The sequence below is a fragment of the Eretmochelys imbricata genome, chromosome 9 (assembly GCF_965152235.1).
Source record: "Eretmochelys imbricata isolate rEreImb1 chromosome 9, rEreImb1.hap1, whole genome shotgun sequence".
NCBI lineage: Eukaryota > Metazoa > Chordata > Testudines > Cheloniidae > Eretmochelys > Eretmochelys imbricata.
Window position 1 is genome coordinate 36,412,332 of NC_135580.1, and position 17,407 is coordinate 36,429,738.

Sequence of the window (17,407 nt, forward strand, 5' to 3'; positions counted from 1 at the left end):
AGGTTTTCTCACCCCCTCCTCCCCCCCCCCCGCCCACACACACAAACTCACTCTCCTGCTGGTAATAGCCCATCCAAAGTGACCACTCTCTTCACAATGTGTATGATAATCAAGGTGGGCCATTTCCTGCACAAATCCAGGTTCCCTCACCCCCCTCCAAAAACCACACACACAAACTCAATCTCCTGCTGGTAATAGCTTATCCAAAGTGACCACTCTCCCTACAATGTGCATGATAATCAAGGTGGGCCATTTCCAGCACAAATCCAGGTTTTCTCACCCTCCCACCCCCATACACACACAACTCACTCTCCTGCTGGTAATAGCTCATCCAAAGTGACCACTCTCCTTACAATGTGCATGGTAATCAAGGTGGGCCATTTCCAGCACAAATCCAGGCTTTCTCACCCCCCCCCCCACCTTTCCCGGGGGAACACACACACACACACACACACACAAACTCACTCTCCTGCTGGCAATAGCTCATCCAAACTGACCACTCTCCAAGTTTAAATCCAAGTTTAACCAGAACGTCTGGGGGAGGGGGGGTAGAAAAAACAAGGGGAAATAGGCTACCTTGCATAATGACTTAGCCACTCCCAGTCTCTATTTAAGCCTAAATTAAAAGTCTCCAATTTGCAAATGAATTCCAGTTCAGCAGTTTCTCGCTGGAGTCTGGATTTGAAGTTTTTTTTTGTAAGATAGCGACCTTCATGTCTGTGATTGCGTGACCAGAGAGATTGAAGTGTTCTCCGACTGGAATATGAATCTTATAATTCTTGACATCTGATTTGTGTCCATTTATTCTTTTACGTAGAGACTGTCCAGTTTGACCAATGTAAATGGCAGAGGGGCATTGCTGGCACATGATGGCATATATCACATTGGTGGATGTGCAGGTGAACGAGCCTCTGATAGTGTGGCTGATGTTATTAGGCCCTGTGATGGTGTCCCCTGAATAGATATGTGGGCACAGTTGACAACGGGCTTTGTTGCAAGGATAGGTTCCTGGGTTAGTGGTTCTGTTGTGTGGTATGTGGTTGTTGGTGAGTATTTGCTTCAGGTTGCGGGGCTGTCTGTAGGCAAGGACTGGCCTGTCTCCCAAGATTTGTGAGAGTGTTGGGTCATCCTTCAGGTTAGGTTGTAGATCCTTAATAATGCGTTGGAGGGGTTTTAGTTGGGGGCTGAAGGTGACGGCTAGTGGCGTTCTGTTATTTTCTTTGTTAGGCCTGTCCTGTAGCAGGTGACTTCTGGGAACTCTTCTGGCTCTATCAATCTGTTTCTTCACTTCCGCAGGTGAGTATTGTAGTTGTAAGAAAGCTTGATGGAGATCTTGTAGGTGTTTGTCTCTGTCTGAGGGGTTGGAGCAAATGTGGTTGTATCACAGAGCTTGGCTGTAGACGATGGATCGTGTGGTGTGATCAGGGTGAAAGCTGGAAGCATGTAGATAGGAATAGCGGTCAGTAGGTTTCCGGTATAGGGTGGTGTTTATGTGACCATTGTTTATTAGCACTGTAGTGTCCAGGAAGTGGATCTCTTGTGTGAACTGGACCAGGCTGAGGTTGATGGTGGGATGGAAATTGTTGAAATCATGGTGGAATTCCTCAAGGGCTTCTTTTCTATGGGTCCAGATGATGAAGATGTCATCAATATAACGCAAGTAGAGTAGGGGCTTTAGGGGACGAGAGCTGAGAAAGCGTTGTTCTAAATCAGCCATAAAAATGTTGGCATACTGTGGGGCCATGCGGGTACCCATAGCAGTGCCGCTGATCTGAAGGTATACATTGTCCCCAAAAGTAAAATAGTTATGGGTAAGGACAAAGTCACAAAGTTCAGCCACCAGGTTAGCCGTGACATTATCGGGTATAGTGTTCTTGACGGCTTGTAGTCCATCTTTGTGTGGAGTGTTGGTGTAGAGGGCTTCTACATCCATAGTGGCCAGGATTGTGTTATCAGGAAGATCACCGATGGATTGAAGTTTCCTCAGGAAGTCAGTGGTGTCTCGAAGGTAGCTGGGAGTGCTGTTAGCGTAGGGCCTGAGGAGGGAGTCTACATAGCCAGACAATCCTGCTGTCAGGGTGCCAATGCCTGAGATGATGGGGCGCCCAGGATTTCCAGGTTTATGGATCTTGGGTAGTAGATAGAATATCCCAGGTCGGGGTTCCAGGGGTGTGTCTGTGCGGATTTGTTCTTCTACTTTTTCAGGAAGTTTCTTGAGCAAATTCTGTAGTTGCTTTTGGTAACTCTCAGTGGAATCATAGGGTAATGGCTTGTAGAAAGTGGTGTTGGAGAGCTGCCGAGCAGCCTCTTGTTCATATTCCGACCTATTCATGATGACAACAGCACCTCCTTTGTCAGCCTTTTTGATTATGATGTCAGAGTTGTTTCTGAGGCTGTGGATGGCATTGTGTTCTGCACGGCTGAGGTTATGGGGCAAGTGATGCTGCTTTTCCACAATTTCAGCCCGTGCACGTCGGCGGAAGCACTCTATGTAGAAGTCCAGTCTGCTGTTTCGACCTTCAGGAGGAGTCCACCTAGAATCCTTCTTTTTGTAGTGTTGGTAGGGAGGCCTCTGTGGATTAGTATGTTGTTCAGAGGTATATTGGAAATATTCCTTGAGTTGGAGACATCGAAAATAGGATTCTAGGACACCACAGAACTGTATCATGTTCGTGGGGGTGGAGGGGCAGAAGGAGAGGCCCCGAGATAGGACAGCTGCTTCTGCTGGGCTGAGAGTATAGTTGGATAGGTTAACAATATTGCTGGGTGGGTTGAGGGAACCATTGCTGTGGCCCCTTGTAGCATGTAGTAGTTTAGAAAGTTTAGTGTCCTTTTTCTTTTGTAGAGAAGCAAAGCGTGCGTTGTAAATGGCTTGTCTAGTTTTAGTAAAATCCAGCCACGAGGAAGTTTGTGTGAAGATGTACATTCAGGAGAATAAGCGGAAGTGGATCAGGGCAGATTTTTGTATATGGTAGTTAGTTATGACTTATAAGATTTATGAGTTGAGGAGAAATAAAGAAGGAAAAAAATTCCAGGGGACTGTGTGATACCATAAGATGGAATCACTTTTTTTATTAGGACAATGTGTGCTGCGAAATTGATTAGACTCTTTAAATTGGTATTCATGTTGTTGCTGATTACAGGCCTGAAGCCTTTTTGATACTTCTAGGGTAAAATAAGGTGGAATTAGGAGAGGTGAGAGATGTAAATTGTTATGGCTAAGATTTATTCTACTTGTGTGTAAATATGGATTTATTAGGTTAATATTAATAACAATAAACATCTGCATAATTTAAATATATTATCAATTCATGTGTTTGTTTATATACTTTAATTACGTGAGCTTCAGCTCTCTCTAAAAAAGACCCCCAACAACTATGGAATGGAGGGCGAATCTTTACTATTTGTAGTCTTAGTTTAAGATATGTGCAATACAAAACTGACAGCTTGCCTTATGTTTCACATTAGTTTGAACCTAAAAGGGGTTTTGTTTAAGTAGTCCATTGCAGCTCTTCACATTCACTCTTCCAATCTAGAGTACTGAAGTGCTAGTTTTCTTCCCTCCACCCCCACCCCTTCTTTTTGGCTGATTTTTTTTTTTTTTTACTTGTGGTGGGGAGGGATGGGAGACACTTCGATGCTTATGAATTTGGGAGAAAATTGGAACTAAGATTAGTGAGGCCAGACGCCCTTTAAACTTTCTCTTACAACTCTTAATTCGTTGCTTTCTTCCTGTGTTGTTCCAGTGCTAGGGTTTTCCAGGCAATGCTTTCTTGTGTGCCAAAAATTATGGTAAATATGTTAAATATATGAGAGAAAAAAGAAAAAATGTTACCATAGTGCACCAATATAGATTACCCACGAAATTCTAAATGTATTACAACTTCAAACAAAGTGGAAAAGTAGGCCTTTTTTGTCCCTTTTAGGCCTCTCTCTCTTGCAGTGTTGTGGGGTTATCACGAGAAAAAAATAGTTGTGTTCAAGCCCAGAAGGAGTCTAAAGCATTTCTTTTCCCTTATGTTTCTTCTTTTGGAATGCATTCTGGAAATGGTGTTATAATCTTTGTAAGTTTCCTGTATATATTGTTGTGTGCTTGGAACACTTCCTTTTGATCTTGATATGTTCTGTTTAACATCTATATAACAATTTCAAAATATTAAACTTTTAACCTATTTGTAGATTCACTTTTTTTTTAAAATCATATGGGTATGTTTCTAGTGGGGTTTAGATCGAAATTAGTATTGTGGCTCAAGGAAACTTTGAATGAGAGCTGAAAGGCTAATGAACTAACAAATTGTTAAGTTGGGAAGATGGTACCTATGAGTAGACTTGGTGCCTTCCCATGCCCCAATTTCTCTGGAAGTAATATTTTTCCCTTCTCCTACTAGTTCCCAACTAAGACCTGACAATATAGTATCTGCATCATGCTCTGAAGTGAGTATCTTTTTTTAATGTCTGAGTTTTTGTAGTAATCAATAGACATGAGCTGGCAAAAAGGAGAAATTAATTATCTCTGCCTACTGTGTGTAAAATCATTTAAATCTCTTTTTTTCTTAGTGGGTATTACCTTAAAAACATCTATTTAAAGAAAATTTGTCAGAACAGATCTTGAAATATACATAATCATTTTATTCTAAGTCAGGATTCTTTGGATAGATTTGGGAAGCCCTACACCAGTGGCTCTCAACCTTTCCAGACTACTGTACCCCTTTCAGGACTCAGATTTATCTTCCATACCCCCTTAAAAACTACTTGCTTACAAAATTGGACATAAAAATACAAAAGTGTCACAGCACACTATTACTGAAAAATTGCTTACTTTTTCATTTTTACCATATAATTGTAAAATAAATCAATTGGAATGTAAATATAATATATAGAACAGTATAAACAAGTTGTCTGTATGAAATTTTAGTTTGTACTGACTTAGCTAGTGCTGTTGCAAAACTAGGCAAATATCTAGATGAGTTGCTGTAGCCCCTGGAAGATCTCTGTGTGCCCCCAGGGGTATGTGTACCCCTGGTTGAGAACCACTGCCCTGCACAACCCTTTTGTGTCAGGTAATCTCCCATTATTTCATTAGAAATATTTATTACAAACATTGGTTCTAGAGCAGTTCTCCAGCAGTGGCTCTCAGACTGACTTAGTAAACCATATCTACAACTCAGAAGTACTTTGGGTACCACCGTCATAACTTTAATCAGTGTAATTATAAGAGATTCCTATTCTAATATTATACTCAAGCTGTGATATGTGAGGACAGAGAGAACTGCTGCTCTATATATTTCGCATTAAATGGTACTAGAAATATTTATCAAAGCTAAGATGGGGAGACACAAGTTCAGGTCCCTGCCCTGCCTGATTCAGAGCATTCTCCCCCTCGCTTCCCTCCCCCACCTCCCATTGATCTGAAGGCTGAAATATAGTGCCACTTATTTGAACAGGCACACTTTATCTGTTATAGTAATTACAGGGCAAACTGTTGTATGGAATGTCATCTGAAACACTTTGAATCCTACACAAGGATTTTCAGAGGAGCCTAGGGAAGTTAGGTACTCAGATCCCATTAAGATTGATGGATAAGTAGTTATTTTAGGTAAATGATTCTTTATGGTTAGATTCTGATACTCATACAGTACTGTACTCCATGAGTAGTTCCAGTGACTTCAGCACTGCATAAGGTGCTATTGATTGTGAATAAGGGTATCAGAATCTGATACTTACTATATATAATGAGTAAAAGGAATTAATAAATATAAGTAGGAAAAGGAATCTTCAAAGCACCTGATAAAATACTGCACCTGTCATTGTTTCATAATCTCTTTAGTGCATGTGGTTGATGCTGTTATAATAGTGGGGCTGACATAATAACTGCACAATAAAGTTTGTTAATTTGGAGTTAGGGTTGCTGAAGTGACGTTTCCATCAACCCGAAGCCTCAATCCGATTAAAAAACAGTGAAGCACATACAAACCATATTGCAAGGACATACTCTTATGTGCTTAACTAATCCTGTTCCTGTTGACTTCAGTGGTGCAGGATCATGCCCAAACTCAGAGATCTATCCACCACCTCTGCCAGAATGACCAGTAAACTGTGCCCACACATCATGCATGTAAACGTATTTCAACATGTAGATGAACATATACAGGAAGCCCAATTTGTGATTGCAAATAAGATTAAATTAATCCTCTTTCCTATTAGAACATATTGGAGATGAGTTTCAACATTGTAAGGTGTATATATTAAAAACATTTAATGGTTGTTTAGAAATTTAAGATCAATGTTAATAGATTTTTAAATTTAAACAACTTAAGTTCCGGCAACTTTGAAATTCACATTTCTTATGCTTTCTAGTAGGAGAATTTTTTTTTCCAAGTTCTTGGTATCTCTGAATGATCAAGGTGGTGATTTCCTAATTGAGTGTTTTATTACATTTAAGACAGTATTTTAATGACTTACCTTTCTTTATAATTAGAAACAATGATTATCTTCTAGTTCTCTTTTAAAGAAACTGTTTTTGGAACTGTTGATGTTTGTGGCATGTGTGACAAAAGGACTTCCTTGCCTGCTTTGTGGCAAGTCTGAACTAGATTCCTCTTTCATAGATCAGTATACTGCAGTTTTTATTGTTTCATGATACCATTTTGTTCTATTTTGGGTGGAGGATGAGTAAGAGGAGTTAGATATCACAGTTTGCATTTGTTCTCCCAGTTCATTCAGGATGTATTAATTTTTCTTTTACTGTGTAATTCTGAGCTCCTGGTAAACTATTTCCTGTAATTTTTAACGGATCACAAGCAAGGCAATTTACTTGAATTGAAGAAACCAAGACAGTGAGATGTGGCCTCCTATGTTAGCTATATCACATTTGTATTGGAGATTGTGAGTTGGACCAGACAAAACACACAGTGCGCCTTCCCAGATACAAAACACTTAATTCATCTCCTACAACTCTTGCTAAGTAAGAATCCAAGGATAGTTTCTAATTGTTCACTCTTCCCAAACCAAATTGCCATGCATACTGATGCACCAGGCTGACTGGATCTGTCAGCATTGGAGAAGTTTTCTAACCTGTTTTCAAACCAGTTTTATAAAATTGCTCAGGCTATTTTAAACCCCTGAATCTAGGTCTCTGCTTTGGCTCTAACCAAGTTTTAGAATTAGGTTAGGTTGAGCTAGCCTTAAAATCAATTAGAAAAATTCCACAGTATAGCCAGCTCTCTCTCTCCCCCAAACTGTTAGGTTCAGATATTTTTGAAAATGAGTACTTTCATTATGGCCATTCTATAATACATGCTAAACTTTTTCTGACTTGAGACACTATGGAAATGACCACCATGGAAATGTCTCTAAATATTTGCTGTAATCCTTGGTTAATATTATAGGCAATGTCTGTATTTTAGGTTGTATAAGCATTTCCATTTCAAAGGGCCATTTGCGGTTTGATATAACTTTCTTCAATTTATGACTTTTGAGCTGAAACCTTCCCTATTTGATTTCTGATCGAGATTCACTTAATTTGAAAGCTTGAGCAAATCAGCTAAGCCATTAAAAACAAGTTACCAAAATACTGTAACTCTTTTGAACAGCTCTAGCACCTCAGTGTGAGATGATAGGAGCTTGAAACTTAGCAGGGAGATGGTGCCTAGTTTACAGAGATATCTTTTGGTGGTCTGTTGAGGAACCATTTATATTTGGCAGAGTTATGACTTTGTGCAGCACATGCACTGACTTTGTGCAGAAACGAGAGATCAGTTGAAAAACATTTCTATTGGGATTGCAGAAAGGGAAGATAAGTGTAATTTCTCATTTTAATTAATATGATACTTCAGGATTTGTGTGGAATGAAGCAGGGCTCATTTGGAACCCAGGCCCCTGAGGAGCACCTCCTCATTCAATGCAATATGTAAAAGTGGAAACAAAACAGGACTGCGTCATTCACAGTCCACTGTCCAACTTCAGCAGTTTGAGGATGGTGTCCTTCAGAAAGTTGCCTAATTCACCAACTGACCTGTACGTGTTCTGGGGAAAATAAATAGTAAGATCCAGATTAGAACAAAGCCTACACACAAGGGGGAAGAATTAAGGTTGTCGTAAAGAAACTACGATATTCACTTACTTCAAGTGCTTCATGTTGCAACCTTGTGTGGTGGGTTTTTTTAGAATCGTAGTTCATAGGCATGAATATTAGAACTGAAATTGGTGACTTGGTTTTGATTTATGCATTGAATTTCTAATTGGTGGTAGGCAGCATTTTATGTTTTTTATCTGTAACAAAAGGAGTAAATTGTCTACAATAGATTTTGTAACTTTGCACCACAAATAATTTCATAGCAAAATTATGTGTTGTTACATTATCACAACAGAAGTAAGTATTAGTGATGTACATACCTTTTAAAATTAACCGTTTAAATGATTAAAGGGCCAGCCTGCCAGAGCAGCTGGCGCTGATCCGGCTGGCATGGCTGGGGCTGAGGCCGCTCTGGCCGGGCTGGGCGACCAGCTCGGGGTTAACAGTTAAGGCGGGTTAACCGGTAAGACTAATGCTTACCAGTTAACCTTTTACATCCCTAATAAGTATACAAGGCAACAGAATTCTGATTCCAAATAGGAATAATACAGTAACTCCCCACTTAACATCCTCTCGCTTAATGTTGTTTCGATCTTGCGTCCCTGCTCCACTACAGAACATGGTCGTTTAAAGTTGTGGAATGCTCCGCTATAACGTCGTTTGGCTGCCTGCTTTGTCCACGGCTGACAGCCCCCCCCCCATTCCCCTCCCTCCCGCCAGCACCTTCCTGCCTGCTGGCGGACCCCGCGAATCAGCACCTTCTCCCTGCTTCCCCACCAGTCAGCTGGTTTGCGGCGTTCAGGAGGGAGGGGGGGAGAGGAGCAAGGACACAGCGCATAGGCCTCCTGAATGCCGCAAACCAGCTGACTGCCACGGGCAGGAGGCAGGGGAGGGAGCGGTGAGGAGTGAGGACTCGGCGTGCAGAGTAAAGGGGAAGGAGGTGGGGAGGGAAGAGGCGGGTTAAGGGTGGAGGTTTGGGGGAAGGGGTGGAGTGGCCGGGCCAACGGTTGAGCCCCCGGCAAAGTCGGTGCCTGTGCTTGCACAGTGGGGAAGCTGCCGCTTCTCCTAGTCTATGGCACCTTCAGCCTCCTTGCTGCCTCATTGTCTGCAGTGCCAGTGGGCTGTACCTGTGTGGGGTAAGGCGGGGGCGCCTCCCAACTATAGTACTGTACTGTATGTAAAACTGTTTAAAACTTATACCTGTATTAAATTGCTTGTTTAAAATGTATATAATGCCTTTTGTCTGGAAAAAAAAAATTTCTCTGGAACCTAACCCCACCTATTTATATGAATTCTTATGTGGAAATTGGATTCACTTAACATCGTTTTGCTTAAAGTCACATTTTTCAGAAACATAACTACAACGTTAAGTGAGGAGTTACTGTACTGTTATACATAACCCTTAAATGATTTAATTTCTGACCCTGTGATGTGTGTAATCCACCACATTTTAGAGACATAGAAAAACTTATCCTTTCACAGTTGTGATATCCTGTGAAATGCGATCTTTGTTTTTAAAGCGTGCTGGTCTCAGTCTTTCTGTACTTGGCTAGAGATTTTTCAGCTTATGGTGGTATTTCTGGTGGTCACAAATATTTTATTTTAAATGTAAATTTAGTGGTGGAAAAAGGTGCTAGATTAACAGATGTGGAAGGAAGTCTTCTTTATTCACAGAATCAGGACAGCATGGACAATAGCATTCCATGACTAGCTATTATTTATCAGTGCCTAAGGGCCAGCCAAGCATGGGATCCCACTATGCTACAGTATAGAGTAGAAGACAGTCCCTGCCCTGAAGACTTTACAATTTAAATAGACAAGACAGGTGCAGGGTGGGGGGAAGGGATAGAACACACAAGCAGTGAACAATGTGATGGCAGCAATGACTATATTTGGACTGACATCCAGAATTCCTAAAGTTGTAAATTTTCTAGAATAAGCTTTCAACTATAAAGAGCTTTTGAGTATATTAATTCTGTTTCTCTGATTGCTTCAGAACTGGTGGCTGCTCTAATTTACAGTCGGAATTCAAACAAACCTATAAAAACAATTACTTTCCTAGGAATTTACAAGATATTACAATTGAAAAAATACAGAATGTCATAAAAATAGAACCTGAAATCCAGATTCATTAGTCAAGCAATGAAGGAAATTAATGTGTGTCAATCTTATTCTGTTGGGGCCATTTCTAGGAGAGGAAGGATAGTTAAATTTCTGTTCATTAGTTTAAATTCTCAGTCTTCTAAATTTGTCAAAAACGCTGCCAGATCCGGATAAGGATATGGTTTAAAGTCTATTTTATATGGGGCACTGAATACTGTTAGATGATGAAACGCCAACCAGGTCTGCATGTTAGAAAATTTCTTTCTGACTCTGTCTATATCTTGTTGCTGTTGCCCTTAATTTAATCTTTTAAATTGGAAAGAACTGTCCCCTCTCCATTAAGTCTTTGGAAAATGCTGTTGCAACTCACCCTACTGTTTAATTTAAAAGAACCCTTTCTCTCTTCCATCCTCAAATTGTCTGAGAAATGGGCTTTGAAAAGCCCTCACAAGCAGCAGTGATTTAATTTTTAGTTTTCATTTGAAAACTAATATAGTGCATGAATTGAACTCTACAACTGAACAGCAATTCATTATTTTAAAACGTTTACGTCAACAGTTCCAGTAAATCTATCGATGCGAGGCAGGGAATGAGCAAGGAAGAACATTAGGGGACTGGTTCTTCACTCAGAATTGCTAGTGTGGATCTGTGAGCACCCTTTTGTTGTGAGGGGTCTGCTCTAGTGGATCAAATTGCGGAATCAGGGCTTTAATTTTCTAATAATACATATATGCCTGTTCTTATCCAAGGATCTCAATCTAGATCTCAGAAGTACATAAATGTTCTTATGACATCACAAACTAATTTTATGTCTCTTAACTACCATATTGGAACTTTCAGTATGTTTGTTTTTATGGAGACAGTTTTTGTTACAGCTGTCTTTAGAAAAATATTTTCATTTTATTTAAAAATTTTCATTTGTGACAGCCTCACAAGCTAAACAACCCAGAGGTAACGGTTCATTGACATTCTTATTTAGTTTTGAGGAAGCAAATATTGGCCAGTGTAAGGTCCTATGTATTTTGTGCAAAAGTTTTAAACAGAGCTTTTTAACAGAGGGGAAAACTGTAAGACTCTTCTTACTAAAACTTACATATGTAACTTATTCACTGCTGCAATACATAGTAATTTAAGTTCTTAGAAAGCTTTCATTTGCCAGAAAACCATCATTGCAAAGCAAGTCAACTATTTTTGATGTCGAAGTAGGGGATAATATTCTCTTAATTTGTCATGATAAAACTTCAGCAAACCCATTTCCTAAAATTTATTCAAGTGCTGCTGCTACTTGAAAGAGAGAGATGATTAATTGAAGGAGAATATGAAGCTACACCAAAAGATGGAATATTTAATATCAAATATTAAAAGGTAATATATTTCAAATATTCTTTGTGATAACTTTGTAAAGTTGTCTTCTATAGCTTGAAATTTCCTGGAATTTTCCTTCTGCAGTTCTCTGAAGTGGCCCCAGTGTGTGAGTTATGATTAGAGCAGCAGGTTGTTTACCTTTATATTTGGGGCAGATAAGGATAAAATAGCAAATTCAACTTTAATCCCAGTCCCACCAAAGAACAGAAAATTAAAGTTGACAGAATTTATTATTCCTATTACAGGGAAGGGCTTTTACTCAAGGTAATGCCTCAGTCCCAAAAAGAATGGAAAGGGGGTGAAGACCTGTTCAAGACCTCAGATACTGAACATCTTTATACAGCATTGAAAGTTCAGAATGAGCACCTTGGCCCCTATATACCCTCCTCAGCTCAGGTGACCAGTTTACAGGCTTCAGTTTCAAGGATGCTTCTTTTCATTTGGATATTCATCCTGCTCACAAGAGGTTCCTGCAGGTCACAGTGGGCCAGAAGCACTTTGAATACAGAATGCTCCCTTTCAGCCTCTCCATGGCCTCAGGTTATTTATGAAAGGTGTTGTGGTGATGGCTGCATACCTCTGTAGACAGGGGAGACAGATATAGCCTTACCTGGACAATTGGCTGCTTACTGGTTGGTCATACCAGGAGGTACAAGCAACAGTCACTACCACAATTCAACTCTTTGATTCCCTAAGACTTCAGACATTTTGGACAAGTCCATATTAACTTGCACAAAATATTACCTGCACAAACCATACAATTAATCGGGTGGACCTGAACTTAGACACAGCAGGGCTCTGCTTATCTCTGGACCAATTCCTTGCCATGAGGAATCTCCTCAGCCAGCTTTATCTCAGCCCTCAGACTACAGTCCAGTCCTGCCTGGTTCTGTAGGGGCATGCACTTATGTCACCCCGTTGACATGATTGCATCTACAATGTCTCCAAATCTGCATGTTCCAGGGCCTACTGTCCCAAAATGAGGACAGTGTAAAGCACCCCAGTCCAGCATCCCTACATCTGGCAGCATAGCTTTAGGACTGACAATGAGCGTAGAACAAACCTGCTTTCAAGACATTTGAGCCGTCCTCCAGAACAGCAGGAGACGCCCTATGGGAAAATGCTACTGCTCTCTCTTCCGTGCCAGCAGCATCACTTTCTATTGATGGTATGCCTTTCCTACTGGAGTATCTTCTTTTGCTAAAGACACCTGGCTTGTCATCAGCTCCCTGTGAGTACATTTGGCAGCTGTTAGCTCTTTCCAGTCCCTGGTGGAGGCCGCCCTGTTTTTACTCATCCCTCTATCAAAAAGTTCCTGAATGGCATCATAAGGACATTTTCTCTAGCTTTGCAACCAGTTCCTGCCTGGGATCTGAACTTCATTCTTTCTGCTGTACTTTTGAACCTTTAGCCCCTTTTTCCCTCCGGCACCTTTCTTTGAAGATCACCTTCTGATAGCTGTTATCTCTGCTAGAAGGTAGGGAAAATTGGAGCTCTTATGGTAGACCCACCTTATACAGTTTTTCACAAGGGCAAGGTTTCTTTAGGTCTATGTGCTAAGTTCATACCTAAGGTGCCTTTGAGTTTCATCTTAATCAGGCTATACACCTACCAGTGTTTTATGCTAAACCTCCCTGAAACATGGAGAAGGCAAGTCTCCATTCCCTAGACATACAGGGCTCTTGCCTTCTCTCTGCAAAGAACAATTCCTTTTCAGAAATCTCCAGGGTTGTTCATTGCTGTCGCCGTGAAAATGGAAAGGAAAGCTGTCTTGGATCATCCATTCATTCTTGTACATTCTTCCCAAAGACTAAGTGGATAGCCTCTTGCATTTCTCTCTGCTATGATGTTATGAAGGCCCCTCCTCCTCAAACTGTCAGGGCCCATTCTGTGATTGCTCAAGTGGTACCAGTAGCTTCTTTACAGAGAATTCCCCTCTCTGAGATTTGCAGAGCAGCCACCTGGGGCTCCTTACACACTTTCACCAGGTATTCCAAGCTTTGACTACAGATACCTCCTTTGGCTCAGCAATCCCCCACTCTGCTATTGTTACAGCAATACTTCCTCACACCCTCCTCTTCAGTGACCACTGCTTGGGAGTCACAGTAAATACTCCTAGGGAGCAGCACTCTTAAGAAAAAAGGAATGTTACTTACCTTATGGTAACTGGAGTTCTTGAAGATGTGTGGTCCCTATGGGTATTCCATGACCTCTCTCCTTACCTTCTGTTTGAGTCAACCTGATTCACAGTAGAGTCCAAACTGGGGGCTGGTCGATTTGCTCCATCCTTTATGCCCCTGGATGGAAGCATGAGGTGGCACAGTTATGAACTAATGGACCCTGCTGCCGAAGAATTTTTGGTTCAAAGCATATGCGCACCACAGTGAATCCCCATAGGGACCACATATCTCTACTCCTTTACCTAGTGTGTGTTAACATAGTACTGTTTGAAACGGGACTACGTTAGTATACATTTGGTAATTTTTAGTGCACATCAGCAGGGTCTGCACAGGCCTGTTAGTGCGCAGCACACAAGTGTGCACTAGATTTACACCCCTCTGGTGCAGACTAATGTGCTGTGTATACAAGCCTTTAGTTCCAAACTAAGTGCATGCCTACACTGACCTGCAGTTTGTACTAAGAGCGTGTGAATTACAGCATGCACCAAAGTGCTGTACTGTAATTCCGTGTGTGGACACTGTGGGCACACACTTAAAAGTCCTTAGTTTGCACTAATGAAGTCCTCTAAAACAGGACTTCATTAGCGCCAACTAAGCTTCAGAAGAGAGACAGTATCAGGCATGTAAATTTTAAAGATAAACAAGACAATATTAAAAATAGGTTTACTTAGTAATATATATTAACATTTTGAAGATGGGAGGGGAAATTCTTTGCAATTAATCTTTTAAGAGGCCAGAGTCCACATAAATTGTGTACTATTTAAAAGCCTTGGGAACCCAATTTTGAGATTCTTGCCATTTGTTCTCATGCATTTTGTACTGGATATGTGAAACCCCAATTTTGGCCATAGTTAAGAGGACAAGGTATATATTTACGCAGAAATTAGTCTGACTGCTCTAGAGTATTCATATTTCAGGACTTGTCTATGCAGGCCACTTTACTTCCGAATGAGAACTCCACATAGGTGAGGCTTATACCATGGCCTAAAATTTGTCAGGTTGTATGTTAGTGTGGGTGAAAACTGGAGATTGGTTTCAGAGTAACAGCCGTGTTAGTCTGTATTCGCAAAAAGAAAAGGAGTACTTGTGACACCTTAGAGACTAACCAATTTATTTGAGCATAAGCTTTCGTGAGCTTCAGCTCACTTCATCGGATGCATACTGTGGAAAGTGCAGAAGATCGTTTTATACACACAAAGCATGAAAAAATACCTCCCCCCACCCCACTCTCCTTCTGGTAATAGCTTATCTAAAGTGATCACTCTCCTTACAATGTGTATGATAATCAAGTTGGGCTATTTCCAGCACAAATCCTGGACTTTAGATAAGCTATTACCAGCAGGAGAGTGGGGGGGAGGTATTTTTTCATGCTTTGTGTGTATGAAAAGATCTTCTGCAGTTTCCACAGTATGCATCCGATGAAGTGAGCTGTAGCTCACGAAAGCTTATGCTCAAATAAATTGGTTAGTCTCCAAGGTGCCACAAGTACTCCTTTTCTTTTTGGAGATTGGTTGTTATATTTTGGGGGAAAACAAGAATTTTTTCCCTGTGGAATCAGGGTTGAATCCTATGAAAACTGTATTTTTGAAGGAAAAAATGTCATTTAAAAAAAAAAAGATGCTCTTGATGGTGTACAGTAACTCCTCATTTAACATTGTAGTTATGTTCCTGAAAAATGCAACTTTAAGTGAAATGATGTTAAGCGAATCCAATTTCCCCATAAGAATTAATATAAATAGTGGGGGTTAGGTTCCAGGGAAAAAATTTTATGATTGTGAAGTTTGGTTGAGGTGGTAAAGTCAGAGGGTGGGATATTTCCCAGGGAATGCCTTACTGCTAAATGATGAACTAGCAGTGCGCTGAGCCCTCCAGGGTTAACTCGTTGTTAATGTAGCCTGATACTCTACAAGGCAGCATGAATGGAGGGAGGGGAGACAGCATGGCAGACAGAGACACAAACTCTGTGTGTGAGTGTGAGAGAGAGAGAGATGCGCATTTCCCCTTTAAGTAGGCTGACCCCACTTTTAAGTACACTGGCTTGTTAAGTTAATCAGCAAGCTGAGACCACAGCTTCTGCCAGGAAGCTCCCTCCGTGGTAAGCCCTGTGGTGTGTGTCCCCTACTCTATGGAAGATGGGGTAAGTGGGGTGCAGGAGCAGGGGAGGGGGACATCCTGACATTAGCCTCCCTCTGGCCCCCACCCCTGCACAGCAAGCGGGATGGTTGGGGAGCAACTTCAAGGCAGAGGACAGGAGCAGCACATGGCAGTGGGGGAAAGGACAGCTGAACTGCCCAATAGATAGCCTGCTGGGTGGCTGCTACACAGGGAACCTAGGGGAGCGGGGAGCTGATAGGGGGGCTGCCGGTCCACCCTGGTTCCAAACTCCTACCAGCTAGCTGCAACGGGCTCTTCCTGCAAGCAGTGGACAAAGCAGGCGGCTGCCAAACGACTTATAAGGGAGCATTGCACAACTTTAAACGAGCATGTTCCTTAATTGATCAGTAATGTAACAACAAAACAATGTTAACCGGGACGACTTTAAGTGAGGAGTTACTGTACTTGGAAAAATCATAGCAAAGGCTATCTTTGACTCAGTGGAGTTAATCCCTACCAATCTTGTCAACTCTCGTTGATCTAAGGTTCTGATAAATGTCATAAATTTTGAATCGGAGAAATTTGACAGAAGTCATTACTGCTGCTTTCAAATTACAGTGGTTTCCAGCTAATTTTCTGGTAGCCACAGTTCTTAATTCTGGAAAATACTAATTTCTTTTCTTCAATATTGCAGATGACCATGGATGAGAAATATGTAAACAGCATTTGGGATCTCCTGAAAAATGCGATCCAAGAAATCCAGCGTAAGAACAACAGTGGTCTCAGCTTTGAGGAACTGTATAGGAATGCATATACTATGGTGTTACATAAACATGGAGAAAAATTGTACACTGGACTACGAGAAGTCGTCACTGAGCATCTCATAAACAAGGTATCTAACTAAACTAAATTTTAAATCAGTGGTTTTCTTGCTGATATGTAAGATGAGCACTATATAATTGTGGTTTGTGACAAAAATCCAAATTTTGGTACTTTAGTTTTAAAACAATGTTTTTACTCATATATAATACCAGTTTAGGACTAATGTCAAGCATAAGATGATCTCATGTTAGAGGTACCATTTATGTTTAAACTACTAATGAATAATGAAATGTGCAAATTTAAATGTTTATGAATATGTGAATGAAGAAATCACTTTTAGTTGAATCATTATTGCATGATTGCATAGGTAGGTCTGCTAACCTGTTTATTTATTTATTTATTTTTTAAGTTGTGGCTTTTTGATAGAATTGAGTGGCCTTCTTGGGTGGGGTCGGTTTCACTTACTAGTAATAATAACCCCATTTTTCAGTCTGGGAGCTAACTACATCCCGGAATAAGAACTTGCTTGTAATGGGCTTTGTTCATGATCTAATGCAATAGTTGTGCTGGGATTACATTATATAGAGAGTAGAGAGGCATCGTTCAATGCATAAAATCAACTTGACAAAAAACATCCTGAACAGTCTGAGTCCTTAAATTTCAGTCTTTTCAAAACATACATTTAATTTAGCCTAAAATTTTAAATAAACAATCATTTTGATTCTGAATATATAAGATATAAAGACCTTCCATCTCGCCTCAGTCTACA

The 17,407-nt window shown here is 40.7% G+C and overlaps 1 protein-coding gene across 1 annotated transcript in view; it reads left to right on the plus strand.

Moving 5' to 3' along the window:
- The window catches only part of CUL3 (cullin 3), a 102,926-nt gene that overhangs the window by 9,465 nt on the left and 76,054 nt on the right, over positions 1 to 17,407 (plus strand). Inside the window, exon 2 of the mRNA XM_077827286.1 lies at positions 16,511 to 16,708. Within this exon, the coding sequence (XP_077683412.1) occupies positions 16,511 to 16,708 (198 nt within the window). The remainder of the gene's footprint in view (positions 1 to 16,510; positions 16,709 to 17,407) is intronic.